This window comes from Carcharhinus amblyrhynchos, chromosome 6, assembly GCF_965287045.1.
Source record: "Carcharhinus amblyrhynchos chromosome 6, sCarAmb.v2.hapA, whole genome shotgun sequence".
Classification (NCBI taxonomy): Eukaryota; Metazoa; Chordata; class Chondrichthyes; order Carcharhiniformes; family Carcharhinidae; genus Carcharhinus; species Carcharhinus amblyrhynchos.
The window spans coordinates 63,805,319-63,833,251 of record NC_137329.1 but is presented as its reverse complement, the minus strand read 5'-3'; the positions used below and the strand labels follow the sequence as shown (position 1 = coordinate 63,833,251).

General features: G+C 44.3%; 1 protein-coding gene across 1 annotated transcript in view; it reads right to left on the bottom strand.

Annotated features, from left to right (window-relative positions):
• Positions 1 to 27,933, bottom strand: part of LOC145344349 (mucin-6-like) — a 185,967-nt gene that overhangs the window by 143,195 nt on the left and 14,839 nt on the right. Inside the window, exons 6-9 of the mRNA XM_080191478.1 lie at positions 25,311 to 25,420; positions 24,730 to 24,937; positions 14,359 to 14,481; positions 13,128 to 13,248 (exon numbers count right to left, since the gene is read on the bottom strand). Coding sequence (XP_080047604.1) covers positions 13,128 to 13,248; positions 14,359 to 14,481; positions 24,730 to 24,937; positions 25,311 to 25,420 — 562 coding nt within the window. The remainder of the gene's footprint in view (positions 1 to 13,127; positions 13,249 to 14,358; positions 14,482 to 24,729; positions 24,938 to 25,310; positions 25,421 to 27,933) is intronic.

The following is a 27,933-nucleotide window of genomic DNA, read 5'->3' as shown; positions in this document are numbered from 1 at the left end:
AATGTCACCCAAAAGATAAAGTTCCAACAACCACTAACCAGGTGCAGAATGGCACTTGGGACAATCTAATTATGAGCCAGGTGGTGAACCCAGCACTAAGAGGAAGGCTGAGTAGTAGGAACCACTTAGGGATATAGCCGCATATATCCCGAGGATGGGAGTTATCCGTGTTGGATGGATGTTTAATGTAGGATATGAGAGCCATCACCGATCCCTCAATAAAAGGAAAAGTGCTAAAACAGATGCACTTAGGGTACCCAGGGATTGTGCAAATGAAAGTAGAATCAAGAAGCTATTTTTGGTTGCCAAATGTTGATGCCCAAATCGAAGATAGTGCACACCTGTAATAAATACTCCATTCACCCAGCCCATGGCTTTCACTGCTTGTTCATTGACCTGGACATTCGATCAATTCTTATACTTTCCAGTAGATTTCCTTGGCCAGCCCAGTATTGTTATATTCTTCCAGGTATTCAATCCTTCTGGACAGTACAACACTTAGGAACCACCCTTGGGCAGCTGGTCTCTATCAACATCTAATGTCTGATCTATTACACCTGCCCCTCAGGCACTCCCACAACAAACATGCGATGGACATAATACTTCATCAGCCCCTATCAGATTGTCAGTATGTGAACATTTATATCATTCCAATGACCTGGGAGGAAGACTTCTATTGTTTGAATAACGTATTGGATAATCACTATTTTTCCCTCACATCTCATACATTCAATTTTCCATGTCCCTTTCTCTTGTACTAAGCCAGTTCACCAGGAATTCAGGCCGTGATTTTAGAACTTCATTCCACCTGTAGATCAGCATAATGGAATCATAAGGTTGCTTGAGAAGCCATAAACAAAAATCGCACCCACTTTCCCGCCGGTTCCCATTGTATAAAACAATTCTCTCAGGCGTGATAAGGATTGTGCCCAAAATGGGTGAAACGTTAATTTGCCTGCATCTCAATGTAATTAACATGGTCCCCACATAATCGTCCCCCCACACTTAGCTAAATTACATCATTGGCGAGACATCATGCGGGGGAGAAAAACAAGTTTAAATCCAGGTCTATTGGCTCCATGCCGAATTTCATCTGTGATCTTTGTGGGGTGGGGGAGAGGGGAAAGAGAGCAAATCTGTGAGGTTCTTCGTCCCAGGACCCACACTGCCTCCCAACAATACGTGTCCCAACTCAGAGTGGATGGTGACAAGCCGCCATCATACCCAGTGCCATGCACCACCTTGACATAATGGTAAGCGTCACTGCACCTTCGCCATGGGGACACAGAGAGCATATGGATGGCAGTGCAGGGATCCCCATTAGGAAGCCTTGAAGCATAGACGTAGGTGCACCCATTCAGATGGGTGGTGCAGTGGCTTCCAGGAATGGCTTGCAGTTCATACAGATGTGGGCGGGATCAGTTCCAGGAGCAGCAGTAGTAAAAGGGAGTGAGGAAGTATGTTTCTCTGACCACCACCAGCCTCTGGGTTGCAGGGCGGGGTGTGGGGGGAGGAGGGTTTGCATGGGTCTTTGGGTGTGGGGGGATGGTTTGTAATGTTCTGGGGGTATTGAGCTCAAGGATCAGTGCAGGCTGGGGTCTGGTGTTGAGTGCATCACCCCTGGCTGCTGAGTGAACTGCCAAGTGTTATGAGTGTGCCACCAACCCCATTGCCGTTGCCATGGCACCCTTCTATCTGTCATCTACACAGGTTCCCTGGCTGACAGCTGATGTTCCATCCCCGTAACCCCACTAACTAAACATGCATCAGGTCTCTCAGCTGCTGCTCCAATCGAGGGAGCTCTGCAGGTATTAAAATGGCCCCTCACACAGCATGGACTCTGCTGTGCTCCCATTGATGGGAAGTCATTCAGTAATAGTCATAAGGGTGCCCCGCACACATCTGTATGAACTGCAAGCCATTCCTGGAAGCCACTGCACCACACATCTGAGTGGGTGCACCCATGCCTATGCTTCAAGGCTTCCCAGTGGGGATCCCTGTACTGCCACCCATGTGCTCTCTGTTTTCCACGGCAAGGGTGCAGTGACGTTCACCATCCCGTCAAGGTGGTGCATGGCATTGGGTATGATGGCGGCTTGCTACCATCCACTCTCAGTTGGGACATGTATTGTTGGGAAGGAGTATGGATCCTGGGATGAATAACCTCATGGATTTGCTCTCTTTCCCCTCTCCCCCGCCACCCCCAAGATCAAAGATGAAATTTGGTATGGAGCCAATCGACCTGCTGATCATTCTTGTGACTGCTGCTGCTGCAGAGGAGGAGGGAGACGATTGAGTACTGCAAGGCCAGCTGCTCAGGGGACAGAAGGTGGCTGCCCATCAGCCTCGGGTGGGGATCAGGGTACAGAACAGGCAGAGACCCGGAAGTTCAAGACACGTTTGTTCTTCAAAGAGCTGACAGATAGCATGTGCGGCCACTCAGCAAGGAGATGGTGTGGCACATGTGTCAGGACCTCACTGGCTTGGCACCTCATGGTACTAGGGGACACCATTTTAACATGCATCATTTATTTCTCTGATTATTTCTCGCCCCACCATGATGTTATTATTTGGTGGCCTATAGACTACGCCTATTAGTGGTCGTAGCATTAATGTCTCCTTACTATTTCTAATTTCCGCCCAAGTGGATTCAACCTTTTTTTTCCCATAGAATCTATATTATCTCTCACTACCACCCTGATATCATCCTTAAATATTAGGCCTATACCACCTCCCTTACCTTCCTGTTGGTCTCTCCGAACAGTTTGATACCCCTGGATATTCAACTCCCAGTTGTGACCATCCTACAACACGTCTCTGTAATGGCCACCCAATCATACTGGTTCACAATGATTTGTGCTGTCAACTCATTTATCTTCTTTTGAATGCTACAAACATTCAGATAAAGTGCTCTTATGCTAGTAAATATGCTGGACAATTGGAAGGATCTGGTGGCATGGAAGCTGGGGACCACCATGACTTTTACTACCACTGGAAGCCACGTCCTTCTGCTCCACGAGGTGTCTAATCCACAAGGAGCTGGAACAGATGCTGCACTGTCTCATTATTGAAACACAGTCTGCAGTGGCACACAGCTATCTGAATCCCATCAAATGACATATGGCTCCTGTAGCAGCAGTGTCTCGGTCGCTGACATCCTCTGGCCCTCTCCTTGGGCCAATAGGTGGGTGCGTACTGGCCCCGACCAGCAGCCCATCCTCCTGCTGCAGCTTCTAGCCTGGGCTGGTCTTGCCATGGCCGGATGTCCCCCTCCTCCGCCACAGCAACCAAAAGTATAACTGCCAGCTGTACTGGCTCCAATTCGAAATTCTTTATTCCTTTGGGGTGGGGGGAAGGAGAGAGAGGGAGGGAAAGAAAGGGAAAGGCGGTCAGTAAGGTTATCCAAGCCGGGCCTCTCACTTCCTTCCAGCAATCCCAGTAAGTCCAGATGCTGGCAGCATGACAGCATCCCCAGTGCCATGCACCACCTCAATGGGCCTCCCACTGTTGCCATATCATTGCCATGGCAGACACAAAGAGCATATAGGTCGCTCTGATGGATTCTCCAGTGGGAACTCCTAAGGCATAGGCATGAGTGAACCTATCTGGAGGTCTAGTGCACTGGCTTCCAGGGATGGCGAGCAGTTCAGACAGACAGAGAAGCACACTCATGACTATCACAAGATGGGTGGCCATGGTAGAAGTACTGCAGAATCCATGCAGTGTGAGGAGCGGTGTTATCAGCTGCTGAGCTCTTTTGATTGGAACAGTAGCTGCCTGGCCTGATGCTTGTCGCTGTTCGTGGGGCCTGGGGTAGAATTTCAGCAGTCAGCTACAAAGCCTGTTCAGCAGACAGATGGCAGGGTGACCATGGTGACATCAGTGGGGTTGGGACTTGATCTTATATCCCCTCGGGAGTTGTTCAGTGGCCAGGGGGAATGCAGGCAACACGAGTGGTGAGTCCCGATCTAAGGACCACCCCCCCCCCAGACCAGCATGAGTCACCACAAACCCTGACATCCACGTAAGCCCTTAACCCCATCCCGCGCTATAACAGCGGCTGAAACCTCCTGCTTCCTGCATCCCCTGGGGTTTGGTGCTCAATGGTACTCACCTTCTAGCTCTCCTTTGCTATTACGGTGTCTGAGCCACACTTCTATAGAGCAGTAGTGATTTGCGCAGACATGACATGATGCCGAAGAGGTGGAAAGTATTCGGGAGGGGGAGCGGTTGCATATCGAAGTAGTAAATTCATGCTAATAAGCTTTGTGCTCATTTTGGATGCGAAGCAGATCTCACCTTAAAAGAGGGCTGGGAAAACAGCAAACCCTTTCGCACCGGTCGCAATTTGGAGTTTTGGCCTCGTACATAATTTTCGCACTTCGCCGTGCTGATCAATAGGCATGGTGAGGTGGTAAGATCATGTCCCCCATTATTGTACTATCAGGTATAATCGATTATTCAAACAATCTCAAAATTTAGCAACCATGATGTCCTCTATTCCTTGCACCACTGCAGAGTTGCCCTACATTTGACTGCAGGTAGTTGGAAACAACACTTCTTCAAAAATGTGTTTAGGGCAGCATCTTTTTGATCTAAAAGAGAATCTTTTCCTTGAAATTGAACCCTATAAGCACCATAAATCTATGTATGTATATATACTAAATTTGTGCCCAATCCAGTAACTTGAATGCAAGCACAAATTCAGGAACATCTCGGTCAAACTTTGTCAATCCGTTGTGTAACCTATCAAAGTCTAAAATATACTCTGCTTGTCTTTCTTCTTAAATTAATCTGCATCATGCTTACTGCTGATGCTGTACTGAACAGCTTTCAGTTCCTGGTTTTCTAACTTTCCTTCTTTGTAAAATAGCTGCATTATTTGTTACATGTGTCAAGGGCCACACAAGATTTTCATAGATTTTCATAAAATAATTATAGCATAGAAGGAAACCACTTAATTACAGTGCAGAAGGGGCTATTTGGACAAAAACGTTAGTAGGGGTTGTATATAGACCCCAAAATGTAGTGGTGATGTTAGGAATGAAATTAAATAGAAAATTAAAGATGTATGTACGCAATAAAGGAACATCTTTTATCATGGGTGTCTTTAATCTATATATAGATTGGACAAATCAAAATAGATTGGACAAATCCTCCTCCACAGAGGAGGAATTCCTGGGTGTATATGGGATGGTTTCCTGCACCAATAAGTTGAGGAACCAACTGGACATTACATCTTCTAGACGGAGTATTGTGTAATGAGAAAGGTATAATCTAGTAGTGCAAGACATCTTGGGGATGAGCGAACAACCATAACATGATAGAATTTTAAGATAAGAACATAAGAAATAGGAGCAGGAGTTGGCCATCTAGCCCTTCGACGCTGCCCCGCCATTCAATAAGATCATGGCTGATCTGAAGTGGATCACTTTCCCGCTTTCTCCCCATAACCCTTAATTCCCTTGTCTATCAGAAACCTATCTACCTGTGACTTAAATATATTTAGCGAGGTAGCCTCCACCACTTCAACGGGCAGAGAATTCCAGAGATTCACCACCCTTTGAGTGAAGAAGTTCCTCCTCAGCTCTGATCTAAACTGCTGCCCCCCGCCCCCCCTTATATTGAGGCTGTGCCTCTAGTTCTGCTGTCCTTTCTAAGCGGGAAGAATCTCTCTACCTCTACCTTATCTATCCCCTTCATTATCTTATACGTCTCTATAAGGCCCCCCCTCAGCCTTCGAAACTCTAACGAGTACAGACCCAAATTTTGCATGAAGATGGAGAGTGATGCAATTGATTCTGAAACTAGAGTCCTGAATCTTAGTAAAGGAAAATGTGATTATATGAGGCTATGGCTATGAGGCTTTGGCTATGAGGCTATGGCTATGATAGATTGGGAAATGTTACTGAAAGGGATGACAGCGGATAGGCAATGGCAAAAATTCCAGGAGTACATGGGTGAACTGAAACAACTGTTTATCCCTGTCTGGCACAAAAGTAAAACTAAAAAGATGGCCAAACCATGGCTTACAAGGGAAATTCAAGATACTGTTAGACCCAAGGAAGAAGCATACAAATTAGCCAAGAAAAACAATTTGGGAGCAGTTTAAAATTCAGCAAAGGAGGGCCACAGACTGATTAAGAAGGGGAAAATGAGAGCAAGCTTGCGGAGTACATAAAAACAGACTGTAAATGTTGCTACAGGTACATGAGGAGAAAAAGCTTGGTGAAGTCAAATCTAGGTCCGTTACAATCAGAAAAAGGGTAATTTATAATCAGAAACAAAGAAATAGCTAACCAACTGAGAACATACTTTGGTTCTGTGTTTACTAATGAGAATACAAATAAAATACCAGAGATGTTGGGGCACACAGAGTTTAGTGAGATGGAGGAACTGAGGAGATCAGAATTAGTAGAGAAATGGTGTTGGGGAAACTGATGGGACTGAAGACCGATAAACAAGAGGATTTGATAATTGGCATCCCAGAGTACTTAAGGAAGTGACCCAAGAAAAAGTGGATGCATTGGTGGTCATCTTCCAAGGTTATACAGACTCTGGAACAGTTCCTACAGTTTAGAAGGTAGCTAATTTAACCCAATATCTAAAAGGGAAGGTAGAGAGAAAACAGGGAATTATAAACCAGTGGTGAGGAAAATTCTAGAAACCATTATCAAAGATTTCATAGCAACTCACTTGGAAAGCAGTAGCAAGATTGGATCGTGTCAGCATGGATTAATGAAAGGGAAATCATGTTTCACAATTTTACTGGAATTCTTCAAGGATGAATCAAGTAGAGTTGATGAGGGGGATCCAGTGTTCGTGGTTTATTTGGGCTTTCCAAAGGGTTTTGACAAGGTCCCGCATAAGAGATTAGCATGTGTATTGAGATGAATAGAAAACTCAGACAGACAGGAACAAAGAGTAAGAATAAATGGGTCTTTTTCCAAATGGGTGGCAGGTGGCACTGCTGCCTCACAACTCCAGGGATTTAGTTTCGATTGCTGGCTTGGGTCACTGTCTGTGTGAAGTCTGCACATTCTCCCTATATCTGCATGGGTTTCCACCAGGTGCTCCAATTTCTTCCCAAAGTCCAAAAGACATGCTTGTTAAGTGCATTGGCCGCGTTAAAGTCTCCCTGACGGTACCTGAACAGGTGTCGGAGTGTGGCAACTAGGGGATTTTCACTGTAACTTAATTCCAATGTTAATGTAAGCCTACTTATAACATTAATAAAATAAACTTTTAAAAAAATGGCAGGAAGTGACTAATGGATACTGCAGTGATCAGTGCTGGGATCCCAGCTATTCACTATGTACGTATTAATGATTTAGGTGAGGAAATTAAATGTAATATCTCAAAATTTGCAGATGACACAAAGCTGTGTGGGATGGTGAGCTGTGAGGGGGATGCAGAGATCCTTCAGTGTGATTTGGATAAGCTGAGTGGGTGGGCAAATGAATGGCAGATGTAGTGTAGTGTGAATAAATATGAGGTTATAACTTTCGTAGCAAAAGCAGGAAGAAAGATTACTATGTCAATGGCCATAAATTAGGAAAGGGATATGATCTCATACATGAGTCATTGAAGGTAAGCAAGCAATAAGAAAGGCAAATGGTATGTTGGTCTTCATAGCGAGAGGATTCGAGTATAGGGGCAGGAATGTCTTGATGCAATTATACAAGGGCTTGGTGAGGCCTGGAATATCGTGTGCAGTTTTGATCTCCACATCTGAGGAAGGGTATTCTTGCTTTGGAGGGAGAAGATGTTAGCAAGTGTGAGGTTATCCACTTTGGCAGAAATAATAATAGGAGGTATTACTATTTAAAGGGCGAAAAGCTGCAGCATGCTACTGTGCAGAGGGACCTGGGGGTCTTTGTGCATGAGTCGCAAAAACCCAGTCTGCAGGTGCAGCAGGTGATCAAGAAGGCAAATGGAATGCTGGCCTTTATAGCGAGGGGGACAGAATATAACAGTAGGGAGGTCTTGCTGCAACTGTACAGGGTACTGGTGAGGCCGCAGCTGGAGTACTGTGTGCAGTTTTGGTCGCCGTACTTGCGCAAGGATATATTGGCCTTGGAGGGAGTGCAGAGAAGGTTCACTAGGCTGATACCAGAGATGAGGAAGTTGGCCTATGCAGAGAGACTAAATAGACTGGGTCTGTACTTGTTGGAGTTTAGAAGGCTGAGGGGAGATCTTATAGAGACGTATAAGATAATGAAAGGGACGGATAGGGTAGAGGTAGAGAGATTCTTCCCGCTTAGAAAGGATAGCAGGACTATAGGGCACAGCCTCAAGATAAGGGGGGTGCAGTTTAGATCAGAGTTGAGGAGGAACTTCTTCGCTCAAAGGATGGTGAATCTCTGGAATTCTCTGCCCATTGAAGTGGTGGAGGCTACCTCGCTGAATATATTTAAGTCATGGGTAGATAGGTTTCTGATAGATAAGGGAATTAAGGGTTATGGGGAGAAAGCGGAAAAGTGGAACTGATCCATTTCAGATCAGCCATGATCTTATTGAATGGTGGGGCAGGCTCAAAGGGCTAGATGGCCTACTCCTGTTCCTATTTCTTATGTTCTTATGTTATCAGACCGATTCCTGGGATGGCTGGGCTGATGTACAAGAATAGATCGAATCGGCTAGGTCTGTATTTTCTGAAGTTCAGAAGAATGAGGGGATCTCATAGAAACCTATAAAATTTTAACAAAACTAGACAAGGTAGATGCAGAAGGATAGTCCCGATGGTCAGGGTGCCCAGAACCAGGGGTTAATGTCTGAGGATACAGGGTAAACTGTTTAGGACAGAGATGAGGAATAATATTTTCACCAGTGGAATTTGCTACCACTGAAAGTAGTTCATAAGGAAAGTAGAGAGAAGCAAAGAGATCCCCATGCAAACATTGGGGATGATGTATTCCAGGAGAAAGCTACAATTTTGAGTTGGGGGTGAGTCAGTAAGATTGCAAGACAGCCAAGAAATCAAGACCGTGATTCTCCTATTGCAACCGTAACTTTTCTGTTGGGTTGTGGTGGGAGATGGGTGTCTCCAGCCTTGAACAGGGATTTGCACATGCACTGGGAACACATATAAATCTTCCAGAGCCGGCGAACAATCACTGGTCAGACCACACTGGAAACCAATGGGAAGGCAGGTAAGTGATTTAAATCTTTTTTGCATGTATTTGAAATATGTTTATTACTTCATTATCAGAATCTTTCAGAATCTTTAAATCTCCCATCCCGCCCAGAGTACTTCGTTCTGACAGGGTTCAGACTACGTCCCTCATGTTCAGGGAACTAGTGGGAAACTCCTTCGGAATGAAGGGGGTTCAATTGGGGTGCGCTAGGGGCTCAGGCAACAGGGGAGACAAGCCCTCCGTATATACAGGATCTGCTCAGATGAGGACGATCGCAACAGACACCTGCAGATGCTGAAAGACGCCCTCGTAAGAACAGGATACAGCAATCGACTCGTCGATTGACAGTTCCAATGCACCACAGCAAAAAATCGCACTGACTTCCTCAGAAGACAAGCACAGGACGTAGCAGACAGAGTACTCTTTGTTGTCCAGTACTTCCCCGGAGCGGAGAAGCTATGACATTGTCTCGAGCCTTCAACATGTCGCCAAGGCCATCCCTACACCCCCACTACTTGCCTTCAAACAACTACACAGACTCAAACAAACCATTGTCCACAGCAAACTACCAGCCTTCAGCAGAACAGTGACCATGACATCACACAACTCATTACATAATTTACTATGTGTGAAACGGTCATGGAACTCGACAACATCATATGAGAAAGTATATAAGGATGTCAAAGATCTTTGCAGAAGCCTGAAATATTGGTACATTTTAGGCTGAAGCTGTCCCTATTGTTTGCTTGCGACACTTCAGCTTCTGAATTAGGGGCAGTAGTTTCACATATTATGCCTTAAGAAAAACAACCAATAGCTTTTGCTTTGCATACTCTGACTAGTGCTGAACCTAACTATGCTCAGCCAGCAAAAGAAACATTGAGTATAATTTCTGGCATACAAATGTTTCATCAGTATTTATATGGTCATCATTTCGCATTATCGACTGATTATTGACCCTTAAGCTCACCTTTTGGCCATATAAAGGCATATCTTTATTAGCTGTCAGCCAATTGCAGAGTTGGTCACTGATCTTACCTGCACACGCAAACAGTATTAAGTATTATCAGTCAGACTGCAATGTTAATGCTGATACATCATTGCGCTTACCATTACCTATTAAGGAGATGCCATCAACTAGTTTTGCTAGTATTCCTTATTTTTCACTCGTAGATCATTTGCCCGTGACAGCTTCTCATGTTCAGAAACATATTAGAAATTATCCCGTGAAGGTGATGGATGTGGTATTGAAAGGAGCAATAGCAGAAATGCAAAGAAGGCATGCAAAGTGGGTGTCTATTGTGGGGAATCAAAGCAACCATTCCTCCTTATTTGTGTGGAAAAGTTTTTGAACAATTAAATGAAGGCCATCCCAGTATAGAGTCATAGAAGTTTACAGCATGGAAACAGGCCATTTGGCCCAACCTGTCAATGCCGTCTTTTTTTTAAACCCCTGAGCTAATCCCAATTGCCCGCATTTGGTCCGTATCCGTCTACACTCATCGTACCAGTGTAACTATCTAAATGCATTTTAAAAGACAAAATTGTACCCCCCTTTACTACTACCTCTGGCAACTTGTTCCAGACACTCATCACCCTCTGTGTGAAAAAATAGCCCTTCTGGACACTTTTGTATCTCTCCCCTCTCATCTTAAACCTATGCCATCTAGTTTTAGACTCCCCTACCTTTGGGAAAAGATGTTGACTATCTAGCTGATTTATGGTCCTCATTATTTTATAAACCTCTATAAGGTCACCCCTCAGCCTTCTACGCTCCAGAGAAAAATGTCCCAGTCTGTCCAGCCTCTCCTTTTGATTCAATCTATCAAGTCCATCCTAGTATATCTTTTCTGCACTCTTTCTAGTTTAATAATATCCTTTCTATAATACAGTGACCAGAAGTGCACAGCATGTTCCAAGTGTGGCCTTACCAATATCTTGTACAACTTCAACAAGGCATTCCAACTCCTGTATTCAATGACCAATGAAACCAAACATGCCAAATGCTTTCTTCACCACTCTGTCCACCTGTGACTCCACTTTCAAGGAGCTATGAACATGTACCCCTAGATCCCTTTGTTCTGTAACTCTCCCCAAAGCCTACCATTAACTCGGTAAGTCCTACCTTGGTTCAATTTACCAAAATGCAACACCTTGCATTTGTCTAAATTAAACTCCATTTGCCATTCGTCAGCCCACTAGTTCAAATGAAGGAATTAACACGTAGCTATTATTAGTGCCCAGGTCTGGATGCTCAGATTGAAGAAAAAGTGGGACAATGTCAATCATGTGCACGAATCAGAAATACACCATTGTTGTTTCCTGTACTGCCGTAGGTGTGGCCTAAAATGCCATGGCAACGATTGTAAGTAGATTGTACTAATCTGTTTGAGGAACAGGCCCTTCAAACCTACCATCAAGGTTGTGCAGAACATGATGCCAATTTAGACTAATTCCTTCTGCCTGCCCCTGGTCCATATTCATGTTGCATATTCATGGGCTGATCTAAAAGCCTGTTCAAACATCCCTGCCATATCTGCCCCTACCACCCCTTCTGGAGACACCTAACACTCTCTGTGTAAAAACATTTGCACCTCACACTTTTTTGAACTTTTCCCCTCTCACCTTAAAGTGCATGTCTCCAAATATTACACATTTCAACTCTGGGAAAAATATTCTGACTGTCAACCCTATCTGTACCTCTCATAATTTTATAGATATCTATCAGGTCTCCCCTCAGCCTCTGCCGTGACAGAGAAAACAGCCCTAGTTTGTCCAGCCTCACCTTGTAGCTCATATCCTCTAACCCAGGCAGCATCCTGGTAAACCTTAATTCTCAAACCAAGCAACCAACTCACCTTGGACCCCATGCATTTTAATCTTCTGGATGAGCTTACCATGACGGACCTTGTTGAAAACCCTACTAAAATCCATGTAGACAACATCCACTGCTCTACCCTCAATCACCTTTGTTTCCTGGCATGAGGCTGATTATGCAAAAAAAGTAGCCTGAGAAATTCACGACCTACAAGTTGCCGGGTAGGAATTCTAATTTCTGACTCCTGCATATATTTCCCATCCCGCTATGCTACTCTACCAGCATAACAGGGCAGAAAACCATGCCATTATATTTACATGCTTCAGGGTGGTGGAACTACAATGTATTGCAATAAAAACAAAGACACCATGTCAATACACGCACAACAAACACAACTAAAAGACAAACATTTTCTCCAACTATTCATGAGCATGTCTGGAGAGGTTATAAACTTATTTTAAGCAAATAGTCCCAAATGTATTAAGCACTACAACAGCACTAGTAGATTGGTTTGACCATGTAACTTGATGTTGTTGAATTCTATGATACTGTATTGTTCCATGTAGCTGGTATTGGTAGAGTGAGTCCAGAGGGTATTCATAAGAACATAAGAAATAGGAGCAGGAGTAGGCCATCTAGCCCTTCGAGCCTGCCCCGCCATTCAATAAGATCATGGCTGATCTGTCGCTGCTCAGTTCCACTTTCCCGCCCTCTCCCCATAACCCTTAATCCCCTCTCTTATCAAAAACCCATCAACTCGCGTCTTAAAAATATTTAGCAGGGCAGCCTCCACCACTTCAACGGGCAGAGAATTCCAGAGATTCACCACTCTTTGAGTGAAGAAGTTCCTCCTCAACTCCGTTCTAATCCGCCCCCCTTTTATCTTGAGGCTGTGCCCCCTAGTCCTACTGTCTTTTTTGAGCGGGAAGAGTCTTTCCACTTCTATCCTATCCATCCCATTCATCATCTTATACATCTCAATGAGATCTCCCCTCATTCTTCTAAACTCTAACGAGTACAAGCCCACATACACATTCTGATAACAACTGAAAAGTGAACCATCAATAGTTCCCAAATTTCTGTATCATTAAGAAAATAGATGTAAACAACTGTTTTTTCCAAAATATAAAATGAAGAGAAAGTATTGATAAATGTAAACTTTTTAGCTTTACCAGGATTTGCATGGCGAATTCACTGAACCGCCAGGAGCATAGACTTGACCGTTTAGAACACAAGGGCAGCGACTTAGAGGTACACACATGTCCTTAGCAGAAATGTCATCAAGAACAGTTCCTGTGAAAAGAAGAAATTTATTCTGTGGATCACCACTGACTAGGAATTGAACTGGAGCAGCCATATAAATTCCAGGGTCAGGAGAAAAGTTTAGAAGTTGAGGATTCTGCTGTGAGTGTTTCACCTCTTTTCACTCCTACAAGGTACATACAAGAAGTGTGATAGAATACTTGCCTGGGTGGTCAGAGATGCAGCAAAGCTCAAACTCAACATCACAGTCCACTTCATCATCATCTTATCCATCATCATAAACATTCACTTCACCATCCACTGGTGATGATATGATTGATGACCCCTTCCCTTACAGGCTTTTCATTCAAAAAGAGTGATGAGCATATGAAAATGATTTGTAAAGAATTGTAATTGCAGTGTAAGATAGTGAAAATAAAAACCCACAAACATTTTATGACATACATAACTTGTGATGAAAAAGTAAAAGGTAATTTTAAAAATTGAAAAACTATAAAAATTATTTTCAAAAATGATGAAAAACTAAAGCAAAGGCTGACAGGACCATACAAATGATTCCCCAATGTTTGTAAAAGAACTGAAATCTGTTAAATTTAGAGCACAATCAGATACATGTTCAACAAAACTGCTTAAAGTGCAATGCATACGTTTATATGGATCAAGCAGAAACCTTTACTCCAGAACTATTGATGGCCAGAATCCATCAGAGTATCAACAGAAACAAGGAGCAAAGCAAGATAGGGAAATAAACCACTGAGTTTCAGGGTTGTAGGGCAGGAAATAGGATCCTAGACTGAGATGCGTTAACATGTCAAGTGTGATAGGGCTGCTGCAGGACCAATTATCAATGGCACTGGCAATTCTTTTACAATAGTATAATAAAATTGCATCAAAACTTAGGAAAATTTATGGATACAAATTCACTTCTCAGACCTGAGGCCACACAATGCTACTGAATAGAAAGGATGAATTGAGTACTCATGTTCTATTACAGACTCAATTATCAGAATAACAACCTATTATTGAAATCAAATTTGTCTGTCAATTTATTGTTCACAATTAAATAACCATATCTTTCTTCATTTCTATATGACAACATATTCCAGGAATCCTAACTGTTATTAGAGTTAGTATGTTTACCTTCTGGGCAGAAGCAACCATATGTGCCATAGCTATCACATGTGGTCTGTGGATTTGAGCAAGTAGATAAGCAGGGAGAGCCACATTCCTGATATACCTGGTTTCCTGGACATGGAATAGGGGCTGAAATAGAGCAAGATTCAGTCATGATTTATTAAACATATTCATCAACTCATAGAAAAATAGAATCCCAGCAGTGCAGAAAGAGGCCATCTGGCCCAGGCTCGCCAAAAGAGCATCTCACCCAGCCCTCTCCTCCACTCTATCCCTATAACTCCACACATTTAACATGGTTAATCCACCTAACATACACATCTTTGGACTCTAAGGGGCAATTTAGCATGGCCAATCCACCTAACTGACTCATCTTTTGACTGAGTGCAAACCAGAGAATCCAGAGAAAATTCACGCAGAATTGAACTCAGGTTCCTGATGCTGTGAAGCAGCAGTGCCATCCACTGACCACCATGACACTCATTACAGCCTTTCACTATGTCTGTAATTTCAATCATTGTAAAAAGTCTGACAACACCAGGTTTTAGTCCAACCGATTGGTGTTGTCAGACTTTTTACTGTGTTTACGCCAGTCCAACGCCGGCATACCCACATCATGATTTCAATCATTGTCAAGGCTACTTCTAATCATTTTTCCCCCCAACTCCTGACAGCAGCTTTTCCACCTAAATATCCAGTACACCCATTTTATATTTCCTCACTCCTTCTCTGCACACTAATTCCCAACTCTCCCTCTTCCCTATTAAGTACAATATGGTCTCCCACCTATACTGCTTGACCCCCTTATCCCCCCAGCCATCCAGACTGATCGCACCCCCCCTCACTGATCGCAGGCAGAATGGGAGCGCCCCCACACTGCTTCACTGATGGCAGGCAGAGTAACAGCAGCCACCCCTCCCTCCCACCAATCACAGGCAGAGTGGCAGCGCTCCTCCTTTCCCCCTCCACCTCAGACCCACATGAAATTGGCCCCCATCCTCCATGACTGTGATGGCGACACGACACCTCCCTCTCTCTCCGCTGCCCCCAGCCATCATAGAGGCACAGATTCCCCCCCCCCACCCCACCAATCCATCAACACATCTGCAAGTGCTCACTTGCCTTCCCCTCAATGCTAACAAGCAAACTGCATTTAATTGCTGGAATGCTCTCTCGAGCTACCTGCAGCTGACCTGTCCTAACAAGGGGCAACTGCATAAAAACCTCCAAGGATGGACAGGCAGCGCAGGAAAAAATGGAAAATAAATCAGCATCCAGATTCATTGAGGTCGATCTCTGCAGATTGCTGGATTCTGTAGAGACGAGGCAGGGCACCCTCTTCCCCCCAGCAGGATGCAGACCCGGGGAGGTGACGGCAAAGCAGCCTGGGACACAGTTGCAGTCTAAGTTAGTGGCACAGCACTGGCCCCCAGAGCAGCAAAGCAGTGTTGCAAAAAGGTCAATGACCTCATCTGGGCAGCAAGGGTTTGTGCTTAACCCCATCTAGCATCTTCCCCCAAATCCCCCACCCCCAGCACACTGCATGCTTCCAGCCCCTGACCCCAAGCACATCCTTCCTGCCCCCCTCTCCCCACCACCAAGAGTATCACTGTTCTTGCCCTCTGAGGGCCACACCCTGATACTCTGCAGGCGTCACACCATCATTTCTTTCATGGTTCCCTCTGCCCCCACAGGAGAAGAATGCCCAAAACACTCATGAGGGGGCGAAGAAAGAGGGTGGTGAACCTGACCTCCGAGTCTTCACCACCTTTGTGGAGCAATGCTGGACCTGTTCAGAGAGGTTATCTGAGTGACAGCCTGGTCGAGAAGTTAGTACCTGTCAATCCTCCACTCAATTTGAGTCATTTACTAAAGGGCAAATGTTTAAGGTGTGAGGGGCAAGGTTTAAAGGAGACGTACGAGGCAGGTTTTTTTACACAGTGGGTGCTGGGTGCCTGGAATTTACTGCTGAGGAAGTCGTGGGACTAGATATTATAATGACCTTTAAGAGGCATCTTGAAAAATGCATGAATGGGATGGGAATAGAGGCACATGGTCCCTGGAAGAACAGGGGGTTACAATTCAGATGGGCAGCATGGTCACTGCAAGCTTAGAGGGCTGAAGGGCATGTTACTGTAATGTGATCTTTTTTATGATTTGTTCTATGTTCAATGGAGAAACGTCAAGCAACTTTCTGGCATACCAGATTCCTATCCCTCCCCTGCACTTAACCTTGCGTCCTGTGTTGCTGGGGTAGATCTGGATGCAGCAGGGCCATTTGGAATTGAGGCCCCGAATACAGCTCCATCCTGAGGTTGACAGTTCCAAAGACTCCAAGAGGAAGCAGATGAAGAGACCTTCAAGGGCGACATTATTTTGGTGTCAGCTTCCACTTTACAACTCACCATCTCAGATACTCTCACATCGGTGAGTCCAGTTAGTGGTGAGGCTCTTGGGTCACTCTCGGGTGAGCACAACACATCTGGTAATGTATGTCAGGTGAAGGAGGGAACGTCCGAGGTCTCTGGCATGCGGGAGCCTGCTGGAGGCAAGGACTCAGCTGACCCCTGACTACATGCTGGTCCTCTGACATCACTTCTCCCTCAGCTGCTGTAGAAGAAGCAACAGAGGCAGGAGTCGGGGCGGGGGGGGGGGGGGGGGGGGGGGGAGGTGGTGGTGGTGGGGGGGGGGGGGTGGTGGTGGTGCGGTGGATGTAGAGGGGGGCCTGACAACCACACTGGACCAACTACGAGGAGTCCCAAAGCTTTCAGGTGGACCAGCTATTGCCTGTCCTGCATGGTTCCCAGGCCAACACAGCCAGGGTGGCAGTCACAGTGGAAAACCTGGGAATCCTCACCATGAGTGACAGGCTCCAAGCAATGGCCAAGTCACAGCAGGCCAAAATGGAATCCCATAGCTGAGGGACTGAACAGGCTTCTCAATGTTTTGCAGACTATGGCTGAGATGCTCGAGAGCTTGTATGAGATCCATTGGGACAGCGCTGAGACACAGCATGTTATGGCAGCAGCCCTTGAAAACGTGGCTCAGTCACAGAGGGTCATGGCTAAGAAACTGCAGAACGTGGCCCAATCTCAGAGGGCACTTCCTGCTGCCATTGACAGGTGGCCCCTGACTCAGGTGGCCATCGCAGGGGCCTCAACCACCATGGTGGTCCTCAAGGACTGGCAGGGCCAGATAACCCCGCAGCTTCTGGAGCTCACTGCAAAAGCACCAAGGTCCCATGGAGTGACCCAGGGGCCCATAGGAACCTGAAAGGAGAAGGAAGGGCTCAAGCCCATGCCAGGGCCTTCTAGCCAGGAGACTGTGCCTGTGGCTACAACTTATGACTCCCCCCTTCCTGACACTGGGGCATCTCAGGGGTAGCAGGATGAACAGGTATGTCCCAGCCATCTGAAGACAGCCTCAAGGTCCTGGCCCTCCAAAGGACACCTCCCAAGCCATGGAGTGAGGTAGATAGCTAACCCCCTCCTATGTACATTCTGGAGAGACACCAAGAGGTAGGTGTAGACCATGTAAGGTTAGGAAGTTGTAGTTGCACTAAGATGACACGGGTGAAGGGGCTACAATAGTCAGATAGATTCTGAAGCACCTTAACATTTACTGTTCACAAGTTTTTGTTAGCACTTATTATTTGGACACTTTCTATTGTAATCAATAAATGTTTTTACACGACCCATCTATGACTAATTTGTCACAGATGTGTCTCGAACAGGAATGCTGTCACCCTGTCAGTCTCCAGAGGGATCCTTCATTTGATTTCAGCCCCTTAATGCTGTGTTCACTGATAAAACAAAACCATTGATTTCCCAGAACCCATGAGTGATTCCCTCCTCTCCCCCACCCCACCTGCCCTGGGGCCTGGTATGGAGGTTTACAGATCTTTTACCCACTATGCAGATGTGGGCCCAGTGCCAGCGTAGAAATCAGACTAGTTTGCATCAGGGCATCATCATAAAGGTGCTTAGCGAGTCACCATCACCCTCCTGCCTGCCAAAGAAACTTGCTAACTCAGAGTACCCAGGCCCATCACTCTGGTGTGACAATGTTGCAGGAGATTGTGTGACTTTGGGAGTGGAGGGATCGTGATGGAACCCATGTGCAGATATACAGGCCCCTAGTCAGCAAAGTGCCTGGTGATCAGGCCCTCCCTCACCATCTTCGCACCGTCCTTGCTGTCATCCCTCCAGCACCCAGGTGGCATTGTCCTCCTCCTGTTCCTCCTGCTGGTCAGCCTCCATGCCCTCCTCCATCTCCAAAAGGTCTCTTCTTTGCTGCACTAGGTTGTGTAGGGCACAGCACATCACCACAATGTGGGAGGAAATCAGGGGCTGTGTTCTAGGACCCTGCCAGAGTGGTCCAGGCATCTGAACTGTGTTTTCAGGAGCCCCATGCATCTCTTCACCATAGAGCAGGTGGCAACATGGGCCTCTTTATTCGGGGCTTCCGCCTCAGCCTTAGGTCCCTGCACAGGCATCATCAGGATGAAGTGGGTACTCATGTCACCCGTGAGCCATCCCTGCAGCCTGGGCTCCTTCTCAAAGGCCCCCAGTATGTCAGCTCCTCAGAATAACCCAGCAGGGGTGTCTGGTGCAAATGTGCATGATGTTCATCGTGTGGTCACAAACCAATTGCACATTTAGGAAGTGTAAGACCTTTCTGTTGATGAATTGTCACGGATTCTGAAACAGAGCCTTGAGGGCAACATGGGTTCAGTCTATAGCTCTCTGCTCATTAGGTATCCCTGAAATAGCCACAATCCTGCAGCCCAGATTTCCTGCTGGCCTGGTCCAGGTCAAATTTGACATACTGACCAGCCTGAGCATGCAGGGCATCCTTGACATGGATGTGGGACATAGATGTGACCGGGGAAACACCACATACACCTCTGCTGGGGTCTGGAAGAAGCATAAAAGTTCAAAGTGGCCATCAATTCGACTGCCAAAAAAAGTGGGTGATCCCCCCATTCCCCATCTCCTGCCATCACCACCACCCACCATGGTGCCAGGTCCTGCAACAAATGGCACAGGTATTGCGCCGCCTCCTTTCAGAACTGAAGCCCTCGGCAGCACACAGTGTCCGACATTTGTTCAAACAACACTTGTCTGTGCAACGGTCGGGGTCTCCATTCCCTCCTTCTCCTATGCCTCCCATCTGTGGCCGTCACCCTCTACTCCTGCAAGTGGTAAGGCCTGGGCCTCCTCTCCTGCAATTCATCCTCCTGGTCCTCCTCATCAGCTCCAGCAGCAACCAAAAGAACAGCAAGATCAATGGGTTATATCACAAAAGCCATCTCATTAATCTGAAGGGAAGAGGGCGGGGGAGATTTGTAGAAGGAGGGAGACAGATGGATAGGTTAAGGAACGCTGCTTTCACCTAGTCCGGCAACACATACTGCCCATACTGCCATGCCCCCCCAGCAACACAGTGCCCCCCCCCTTCCCCAATCACAGGCTCCTCAGCATGACAGACTCCACATCACCCACCAACGCAGCCCTCCCATCCCCTAGCAACACAGATCCCCCCAACCTCCCCAATAACACACACCCAGAACTCATGCAGTAGTGAGCACAGACACTTCTGTTTGAAAAGCCCTGCGTCTGCAGCACTGTCATTTCAAAGGGCTTCCTGGACAGCCCCCCACCTGGAAGAATGCAGTGTGCACTAGGACCCAGCAGCAACCTCGGGACCCGAGGTTAGTGTTGATACCTGGGTTCATGCTTCAAATCAGACATTGGATACCTTCTGAGCAACAGCCCCCAACCCCACATGCACTTGCAGAACCCTTGCAACCCAAAATGCAACATGGTCACCACAAAACAACCCCCGGTGAGCATCACAGTGCCGTCCAGTGGAAGGGGGCACTTACCTCCTCACTAATCCTCAGTGTTGGAGCGCTAGAATTGGACTTTTATGGAACATGTCTGATGCAGACCGATTTAGATTGGGCAAACATGGTGATAAAGGCAGATGTACTGGTAAAGTGGGCATGCAGCTCGCTAATTGGATTAAGATGCATGCAAATTTATTTAATTGGTGCCGCATTTGTTTTGGGTGGGATCCCAACCGTGCCGATTTTTTGGCCTTGGTGAAGTGGGAACTGGAACGAAAACAGGCGCAGATCGCACTCATCATCTCACTCCCAACTTTACCAAATTTTTGCGCCCAAAAATGGTCGCAACGTGATACCGTCCTACAAGTCAGTTAGCCACTTAAAAATAGATGTGGTAAATTTGCAGCTATATATTACAGCTTGTAATAGAGCATATTCCCCTCCAAGTGGAGACATTCTTAGAATGGTCAGTAGCTACTCCATGGAGTGGATGGCCTGTGGTCGGCAGCTAGTTTCTCTACATATTGGCAACACACAAAGAATGGTCTCTTTGAGTCACAGAGGTTTACAGCATGGAACCAGGCCCTTCGGCCCAACTTGTCTATGCCACCTTTTTTTTAAACCTTTAAGCTAATTCCAACTGCATGCACTTGGCCCATATCCGTCTATACCCATGTGACTATCTAAATGCTTTTTAAAAAACAAAATTGTACCTGCCTCTATTACTACCTCTGGCAGCGTGTTCCAGACACTCACCACTCTTTGAGTGAAATAATTGACCCTAAGAACACTCTTGTATCTCTCCCTTCTCACCTTAAACCTATGCCCTCTAGTTTTAGACTCCCTTACCTTTGGGGAAAGATATTGACTATCTAGCTGATCTATGCCCCTCATTACTTTATAGATCTCTATAAGATCACCCATTAGTCTCCTACGCTCCAGAGGAAAAAATCTCAGTCTATCCAGCCTCCCCTTTTAACCCAAACCATCAAGTCCCAGTAGCATCTTAGTAAATCTTTTCTGCACTATTTCTAGTTTAATCATATCCTTTCTCTAATAGGGTGACCAGAAGTGCCCACAGTATTTCAACTATGGCCTTACCAATGTCTTGTATAACTTCAACAAGACATTCCACCTCCTGTATTCAATGTTCTGACCTACAAAACCAAGCATGCTGAATACTTTCTTCACCACTCTGTCCACCTGTGACTCCACTTTCAATGAGCGATGAACATGCGCCCCTAGATCTCTTTGTTCTGTAACTCTCCCCAACACCCTACCATTAGCTGAGTAAGCCCTGCCCTCGTTTGATCTACCAAAATGCATCACCTCGCATTTGTCTAAATTAAACTCCATCTGCCATTCGTCAGCCCACTAGCCCAATTGATCAAGATCCGTTGCGATTGGAGATGACTTTCTTTACTGTCCACTATGCCACCAATCTTGGTGTCATCTGCAAACTTACTAACCATGCCTCCTACATTCTCATCCAAATCATTAATATAAATGAGAAATAACAGTGGACCCAGCACTGATCCCTGAGGCACACCACAGGTCTTGAAGGTCACAAGTGCTCTCATGCTATAGATATGCAGACAGTGTAGAGCCAAAAGTGATGACTGTAAGCTTGACAACAAGGTTGAATAGATATTTTGTGTGCTCCTCACAGTGGAAGACACAAATAACATGCCAAAAATTGATGACAAGAAGGCTATTGTATGTGAGGACTTAGAAACTATCATTATCACAAATGAGGTAGTATTGGGCAAGCTAATGGGCTTAAGGTAGACAAGTCACCTGGCCTTGATGGAATACATCTCAGAGTACTGAAAGAGATGCAGGAGAAATAGTAAATGGTAATTTATCAAAATTTGCTGGACTCTGGAGTGGTTCCAGCAGATTGGAAAACTGTAGATCTGGCACCACTGTTTAGAAAAGGAGGTAGGCTAAAGGCGGGTAACTATGGGCAGTTAGCTTAACTTCTGTAGTAGGGATAATGCTTGAATCTATCATCGAGGAAAAAATAATGAAACGCCTGGACATAAATTGTCCTATTGGGAAAACACAGTATGGGTTAACGAAGGGCAGGTCATGTTTGACTAATTTGGTGGAATTCTTTCAAAACATTACATGCGCAGCAGACATGGGGAGCCTGTTGTTGTGATCTATCTGGATTTCCAGAAGACTGTTGCATAAGATAAATGTGCACGATGTTATAGGTAATGTATTAACATGTATAGAGGATTGATTAACTAACAGAAAACAAAGAGTGGGGGTAAATGGGTGTTTTCTGGTTGGCAATCAATGACTAGTAGTGTGCCTCAGGGATCAGTGTTGGGACTGCAATTGTTTATGATTTACATAGTTGATTTGGAGTTGGGAACCAAGTCCAGTGTGTCAAAATTCTAAGATGACACTAAGATGGGTGACAGAGCAAAGTTTGCAGGGGACTCTGAAAGTCTGCAAAGGAATATAGTCTAAATGAATGGACAAGGGTCTGGCAGGTGGAGTACAATGTTGGTAAATGTGAGGTCATCCATTTTCATAGGAATAACAGCAAAATGGACTACTATTTAAATGGTAAACAATTGCAGCATGCTGTTGTGCAGAGGGACCTGGGTGTCCTTGTGCAGGAATCTCAAGGAGTTAGTTTGCAGGTACAGCAGGTAATTAAGATGACAAATGGAATTTTGTCCTTCATTGATAGAGGGATGGACTTTTAAAAACAGCAGGGTTATGTTGCAACTGTATAAGGTGCTGGTGAGGCCACACTTGGAGTCCTGTGGACAGTTTTGGTCTCCTTATTTGAGAAAGGATATACTGGCACTGGAGGGGATGCAGAGGAGATTCACTAGGTTGATTCCAGAGTTGAGAGGGTTGGCTTATGAGAAGAGACTGAGTAGACTGGGGCTATACTCATTGAAATTCGGAAGAATGAGGGGTTATCTTATAGAAAGATATAAGATTAGGAAGGGAATAGATAAGGTAGAAGCAGGGAGGTTGTTTCCACTGGCAGGTGAAACTAGAACTAGGGACATGTCCTCAAAATAAGGGGAAGCAGATTTAGGATTGAGTTGAGGAGGAACTTCTTCACAGAAAGGGTTGTGAATCTGTGGAATTCCCTGCCCAGTGAAGCAGTTGAAGCTACCTCATTGAATGTTTTTAAGGCAAGGATAGATAAATTTCTGAATAGTAAAGGAATTAAAGTAAAGTGAAGTTTATTTATTAGTCAAATGTAGTCTTACAATAACACTGTAATGAGGTTACTGTGAAAATCTCCTAGTCGCCACACACCAGTGCCTATTCAGGTACACTAATGAAGAATTTGACATGGTCAATTCACCTAACCTGCACATCTTTGGACTGTGGGAGGAATGATGTGAAGATGCCAGCGTTGGACTGGAGTAAACACAGTAAGAAGTCTGACAACACCAGGTTTAAGTCCAACCGATTTATTTGATAGTAAACTCACAAGCTTCCGGGGTTTGTCCCTACGTCAGGTGAATGGAGAGTTCTGGCCTCAGACAGAGCATATAAAGCATACGGGGTGGGTGTGGTTTGACAAAAGTACAACTGTGTTGTATAGTCTGCGTGCCAGCGTACCATTTAATATGGTGCAGTAGAACAGTTATACGTGATCTAATATCTTTATTAGACAATGTAATGCAGCTTGGCATTAAAAAAAAACACGAAGTGAATTTTTTCATGGATGAAGCTTTTTTACTTGTTCATTGATGTGAGCACTGCTGGTAAAGCCAGTCTTCTTTGTCTAATTGCCTTCAGGAAGCTGGTGGTGAGTGGCCTTATTGAACTGTTGCAATCCATCTGCTGTAGGTATACCCAGTTCTATTGGGAAGGAGATTCAGAGTTCTGACTTGGAGTGGAACTTGTGTTTTCATGCACCTGCTGCTCTTGAGCTTTTAGGTTGTTGCTTTTATGGGTTAGAAGATTCTGTTGAAGAAGTCTTGGTTAAATTGCAGCAGTTCATTTGTAGATGATACACACTGCTAGTTTTCTTTCATGTGAGCAGCCAAGAACATGTCCCATTCTGTTTATATACATTATAACTTGCTCCTATACAAGTCTATTATTCAACTGGATCCTCTTCATTCCATCTAAGCTCAAGTGAAATTGGCATAATTTGATTTCTTCAAGGTAGGGTTATTTTTCTCAGTCATTTGTTGTTTCTCTCACTGTTGTGGGGTCAAAATCCTAGAACTCCCTCCATAAAAGCTCTGTGAGTATACTTATATCACATGGACAGCAGGATTTAGATAGGGCAGCTCACCATCACCTTCAAGAGCAATTAGGGATGGGCAAGGAATGTTGATCTGTCGTCAGCAAACACAGGGTGAGAGTTAATGTGACGGTGCATGGTACAATACAAATAGAAGGGACCTAAGGATGAATGTATGCCTAAGAGCAAGTTCCTCCCTATACAATCAAATTACAATGAAATTGAAACAGATGACAAAATATATTAAAATTACATTTCCATAGCATTCAAGTGAAAAGATCCTACTTACGACAGAAGGAGATATTTCTCCAGTTGGTGACCGGTTCCAATAACCTAGAACATTGTCGAGAATATTCAGACAAAGTCTGACAACTGCATTGTGTGTCACCTTTGTTAGTGCACTTGTACAAATCTCGTTGACATTCTGTAACATAATTTGTCTTTGGTAATTTACAGAGAGGCGCCACTTTATTTAACATACAGGAACAATCAGGTACCTAAAAAAAATTCAACAGGTTAGTTTCATGCTGAAAATACGAACTATGGAAATTTTTGCCAAGCAAAAATGTGATTTAAGAAAATGTTCAGATAAGTGAATAAGTAACATATCTGTAGGCAGATTTTGCTTTATTCGGGGAAGCAATGTTATCCAATTACAGGGAGGAGGAAAAGGGCGGAAAGACCTGTTATATCAGGTCTTTGCTAGGATTCCTTGTGCTTCGCTTGAGGGATAAATGACATTTTAAAGATGGAATGAAGGTGTACTCCCAACATCACACCTTCCTTTTCAATAAATCCATTCATTTAATACACAGCAGAGCTGCATCTATAAACCATCAAAAACAGCTCCGGTTTACATAACATACTTACATAATCAGTGTATTTTTCCTCTGATCCTGCAGGGTTCAAAGGGTGACATGTTTCTGAAGGATCGTCTACTTGATATTTACTGACGAACTTGAGAAGTGAAATTACTTTGCCTAAACAAAGATCATATATATATATTTATGCAAAAATATATGATCTTGATAACGGAAAAACTGATATAAATTCGACAAATGATGATTCTTATACATTTAAAGTATCCAAGTAACAATAATGCAAATTGTTTCAGTTAAAATCACAAACATATTTAAGAGATTTGATTACTCCACAAATATGCTGAGCATACAGAAGGATAATTGTCCGTAATTATTGGAGTGATATTTTAATCTTAGTTAATGATTTTTATGTTATTCTTGGGGTTGTCCCCTGGGGTTTCAGAATTAGGATTTATTAGATGGATTGAAAAGAAGAAAAACATGTGAATTGGAGAAGCTAGGCTTACAGAGAGAAAAAAACAGGCAGTTGCTCTTTGAATTTGATCAGAGCAGTAGCTCTTTTTTTTCTCTATCTCTTTCTGGAAATTGAAGTCTGAGACCTGTTGCAAAATAGGTATCTTTCCCCAGAGATCTGCAAAAGGCAAGAATTGTTTTCTCTCACTGGAGTTCTGCTATGTGAAGCTGCTGTCTGAGACTCAAGACAGTTGTCTCTTTCTATCTCTGTCCAGAGGTATTAAAAGGTTGAAGGACCAGCAAATCATGTATGTTCGTGTGCCTTGCTAACTTATTCTGAAGAGGGGTTTATATCTACTGGGATATTGCTTAAATTGGAATGAATAGAGATAGCTGGCAGCTAAGAATTATACTTTGTCATGTTTAAGTATTTCAATTGGCAAATATTATGCTAATCCTTTTTGTTATATTTTAACTGTGTTGTTAAATAAAGTTTGTTTTAATAAGAGCTTCCTAGGGGGCCAGCAGAATCAAACCTGGAGTCAAACACTTTATGCTCACATTAATGTCAAAAACAAAAATATTTGGGGTCTAGACATACTTCATATTATACCTTGGAGTTTTTAATTTAATCCCTAACACTCTCTCTCTCTCTCTTTGTCTCTCTATTTCCAAACTAAACACTGCTTTTTGAGTTTTCTCTCTCTCTCCAAACTGTGCACTTCTCTTTGAGATCTCTCTCCATCTTGAGACAACATGCTGCTTTTTGGCCTTTCTGTCTCTTTCTCCAAACAACACGTTATTTTGTTGGCTCTCTCTTGCTCTCTCCAAACTGAATGCTGTTTTCTGGGCTCTCTTTCCCACTCTGCAAACTGCACTCTGCTTACGGGGTTTATTCTCTCTCCCTCTCTCAAAACTATACATTACTTATTGGGCTCTTGATCTCCCTCCAACCTGTACTCTGATTTTTGAGCCCCCTGTCTCGGAACAGCAAGCTGCTTTTTGGGCTCCCTGTCTCTCTCTTTCTTCAAGTTACACACTGTTTGTTGGGTTCTCTCTCCAAATCACATGCTGTTGCATGGGCTCTCTCTATCTCTCAAAATGGGACGTTTTCTTTTGGGCTCTCTCTCTCTTCCTCCCTCCCTCCAAACTACACTGCAATTTTGGGTCTCTCTTTCTCTCTCTCTCTCAAAACTACAAACTGTTCTATGGTATCTGTCTCTCTCCAAACTGCAGGTTGGCTTTTGGACTCTTATTTTCCAAAGTACATACTGCATTTTGACCCCTCTCTCTTCCTCCAAACAGCATGCTGCTTCTTGGGCTCTCTCTCGCTCTACAAACTGTACTCTTTTTGCAGCAGTCTCAATCTCTTCAAGCTGCATGCTACTCGTTTGGTGCTCTCTTTCATTGTATTCAAACAGCGCACTGCTTTTTGGACTCACTTTCTTTCTCTCTTCAAATGCTCTTTGTCTTTTCTCTCTCTATCACTGTCTCCAATTTGTGTTGCTTTATCCCTGAACATCAGCTGTCCTACGGTTCCAACTCTCTGTTTCTATTTTCTAATCTGTCTGGACAAACAATTTATTTTGAAAATCTCTTTTGAACCTCCCCTTTACACAGAATAGTCCCAGCTTTTCCAATTTATCTACAAAAGCTCATCTCTGGGATGGAAACATTGAATTTGGAGAGTGCAAAAGCAGAAATTTTCAGTAAGCCACTGTAAATTCTGGTCTAGAAGCTGGATCTTTGTGGATGAATTTATACCTTACAAATGTGACATATACAACTGAATACAATTGCTACATTCTCTTGAAAATAAATTACTAAATACGCATGAATCCAAAGAAGTTGCTACTTGAAATCCAGACAGTTTCTCTTAAGTTTTCACATTCTTGCTAAAATGCAGTGCCAAGAATTGGACAAAATACTCCCACTGAGGCTGTTTTTTCTAAAGGTTCATCAAAACTTCCTTTGCACTCTATCCTTCTATTTATAAAGCACCGGATTCCATATTAGTTTTTAATCACTCTCAAACTGCTTTCATTATCCAATTAGTTTATATCTTCATTGAGCATCACCTGGCATTCTGTTGAAGATTTATTTTAATTATACATAATTTGGAAGTTGTGTTTGATTCAAGATGCTGAGTTTTTAAAATATATGGCCCTACAGATGCAAGTACATATTTTTTTCTTACTATCATTTAAATGCAGACACTG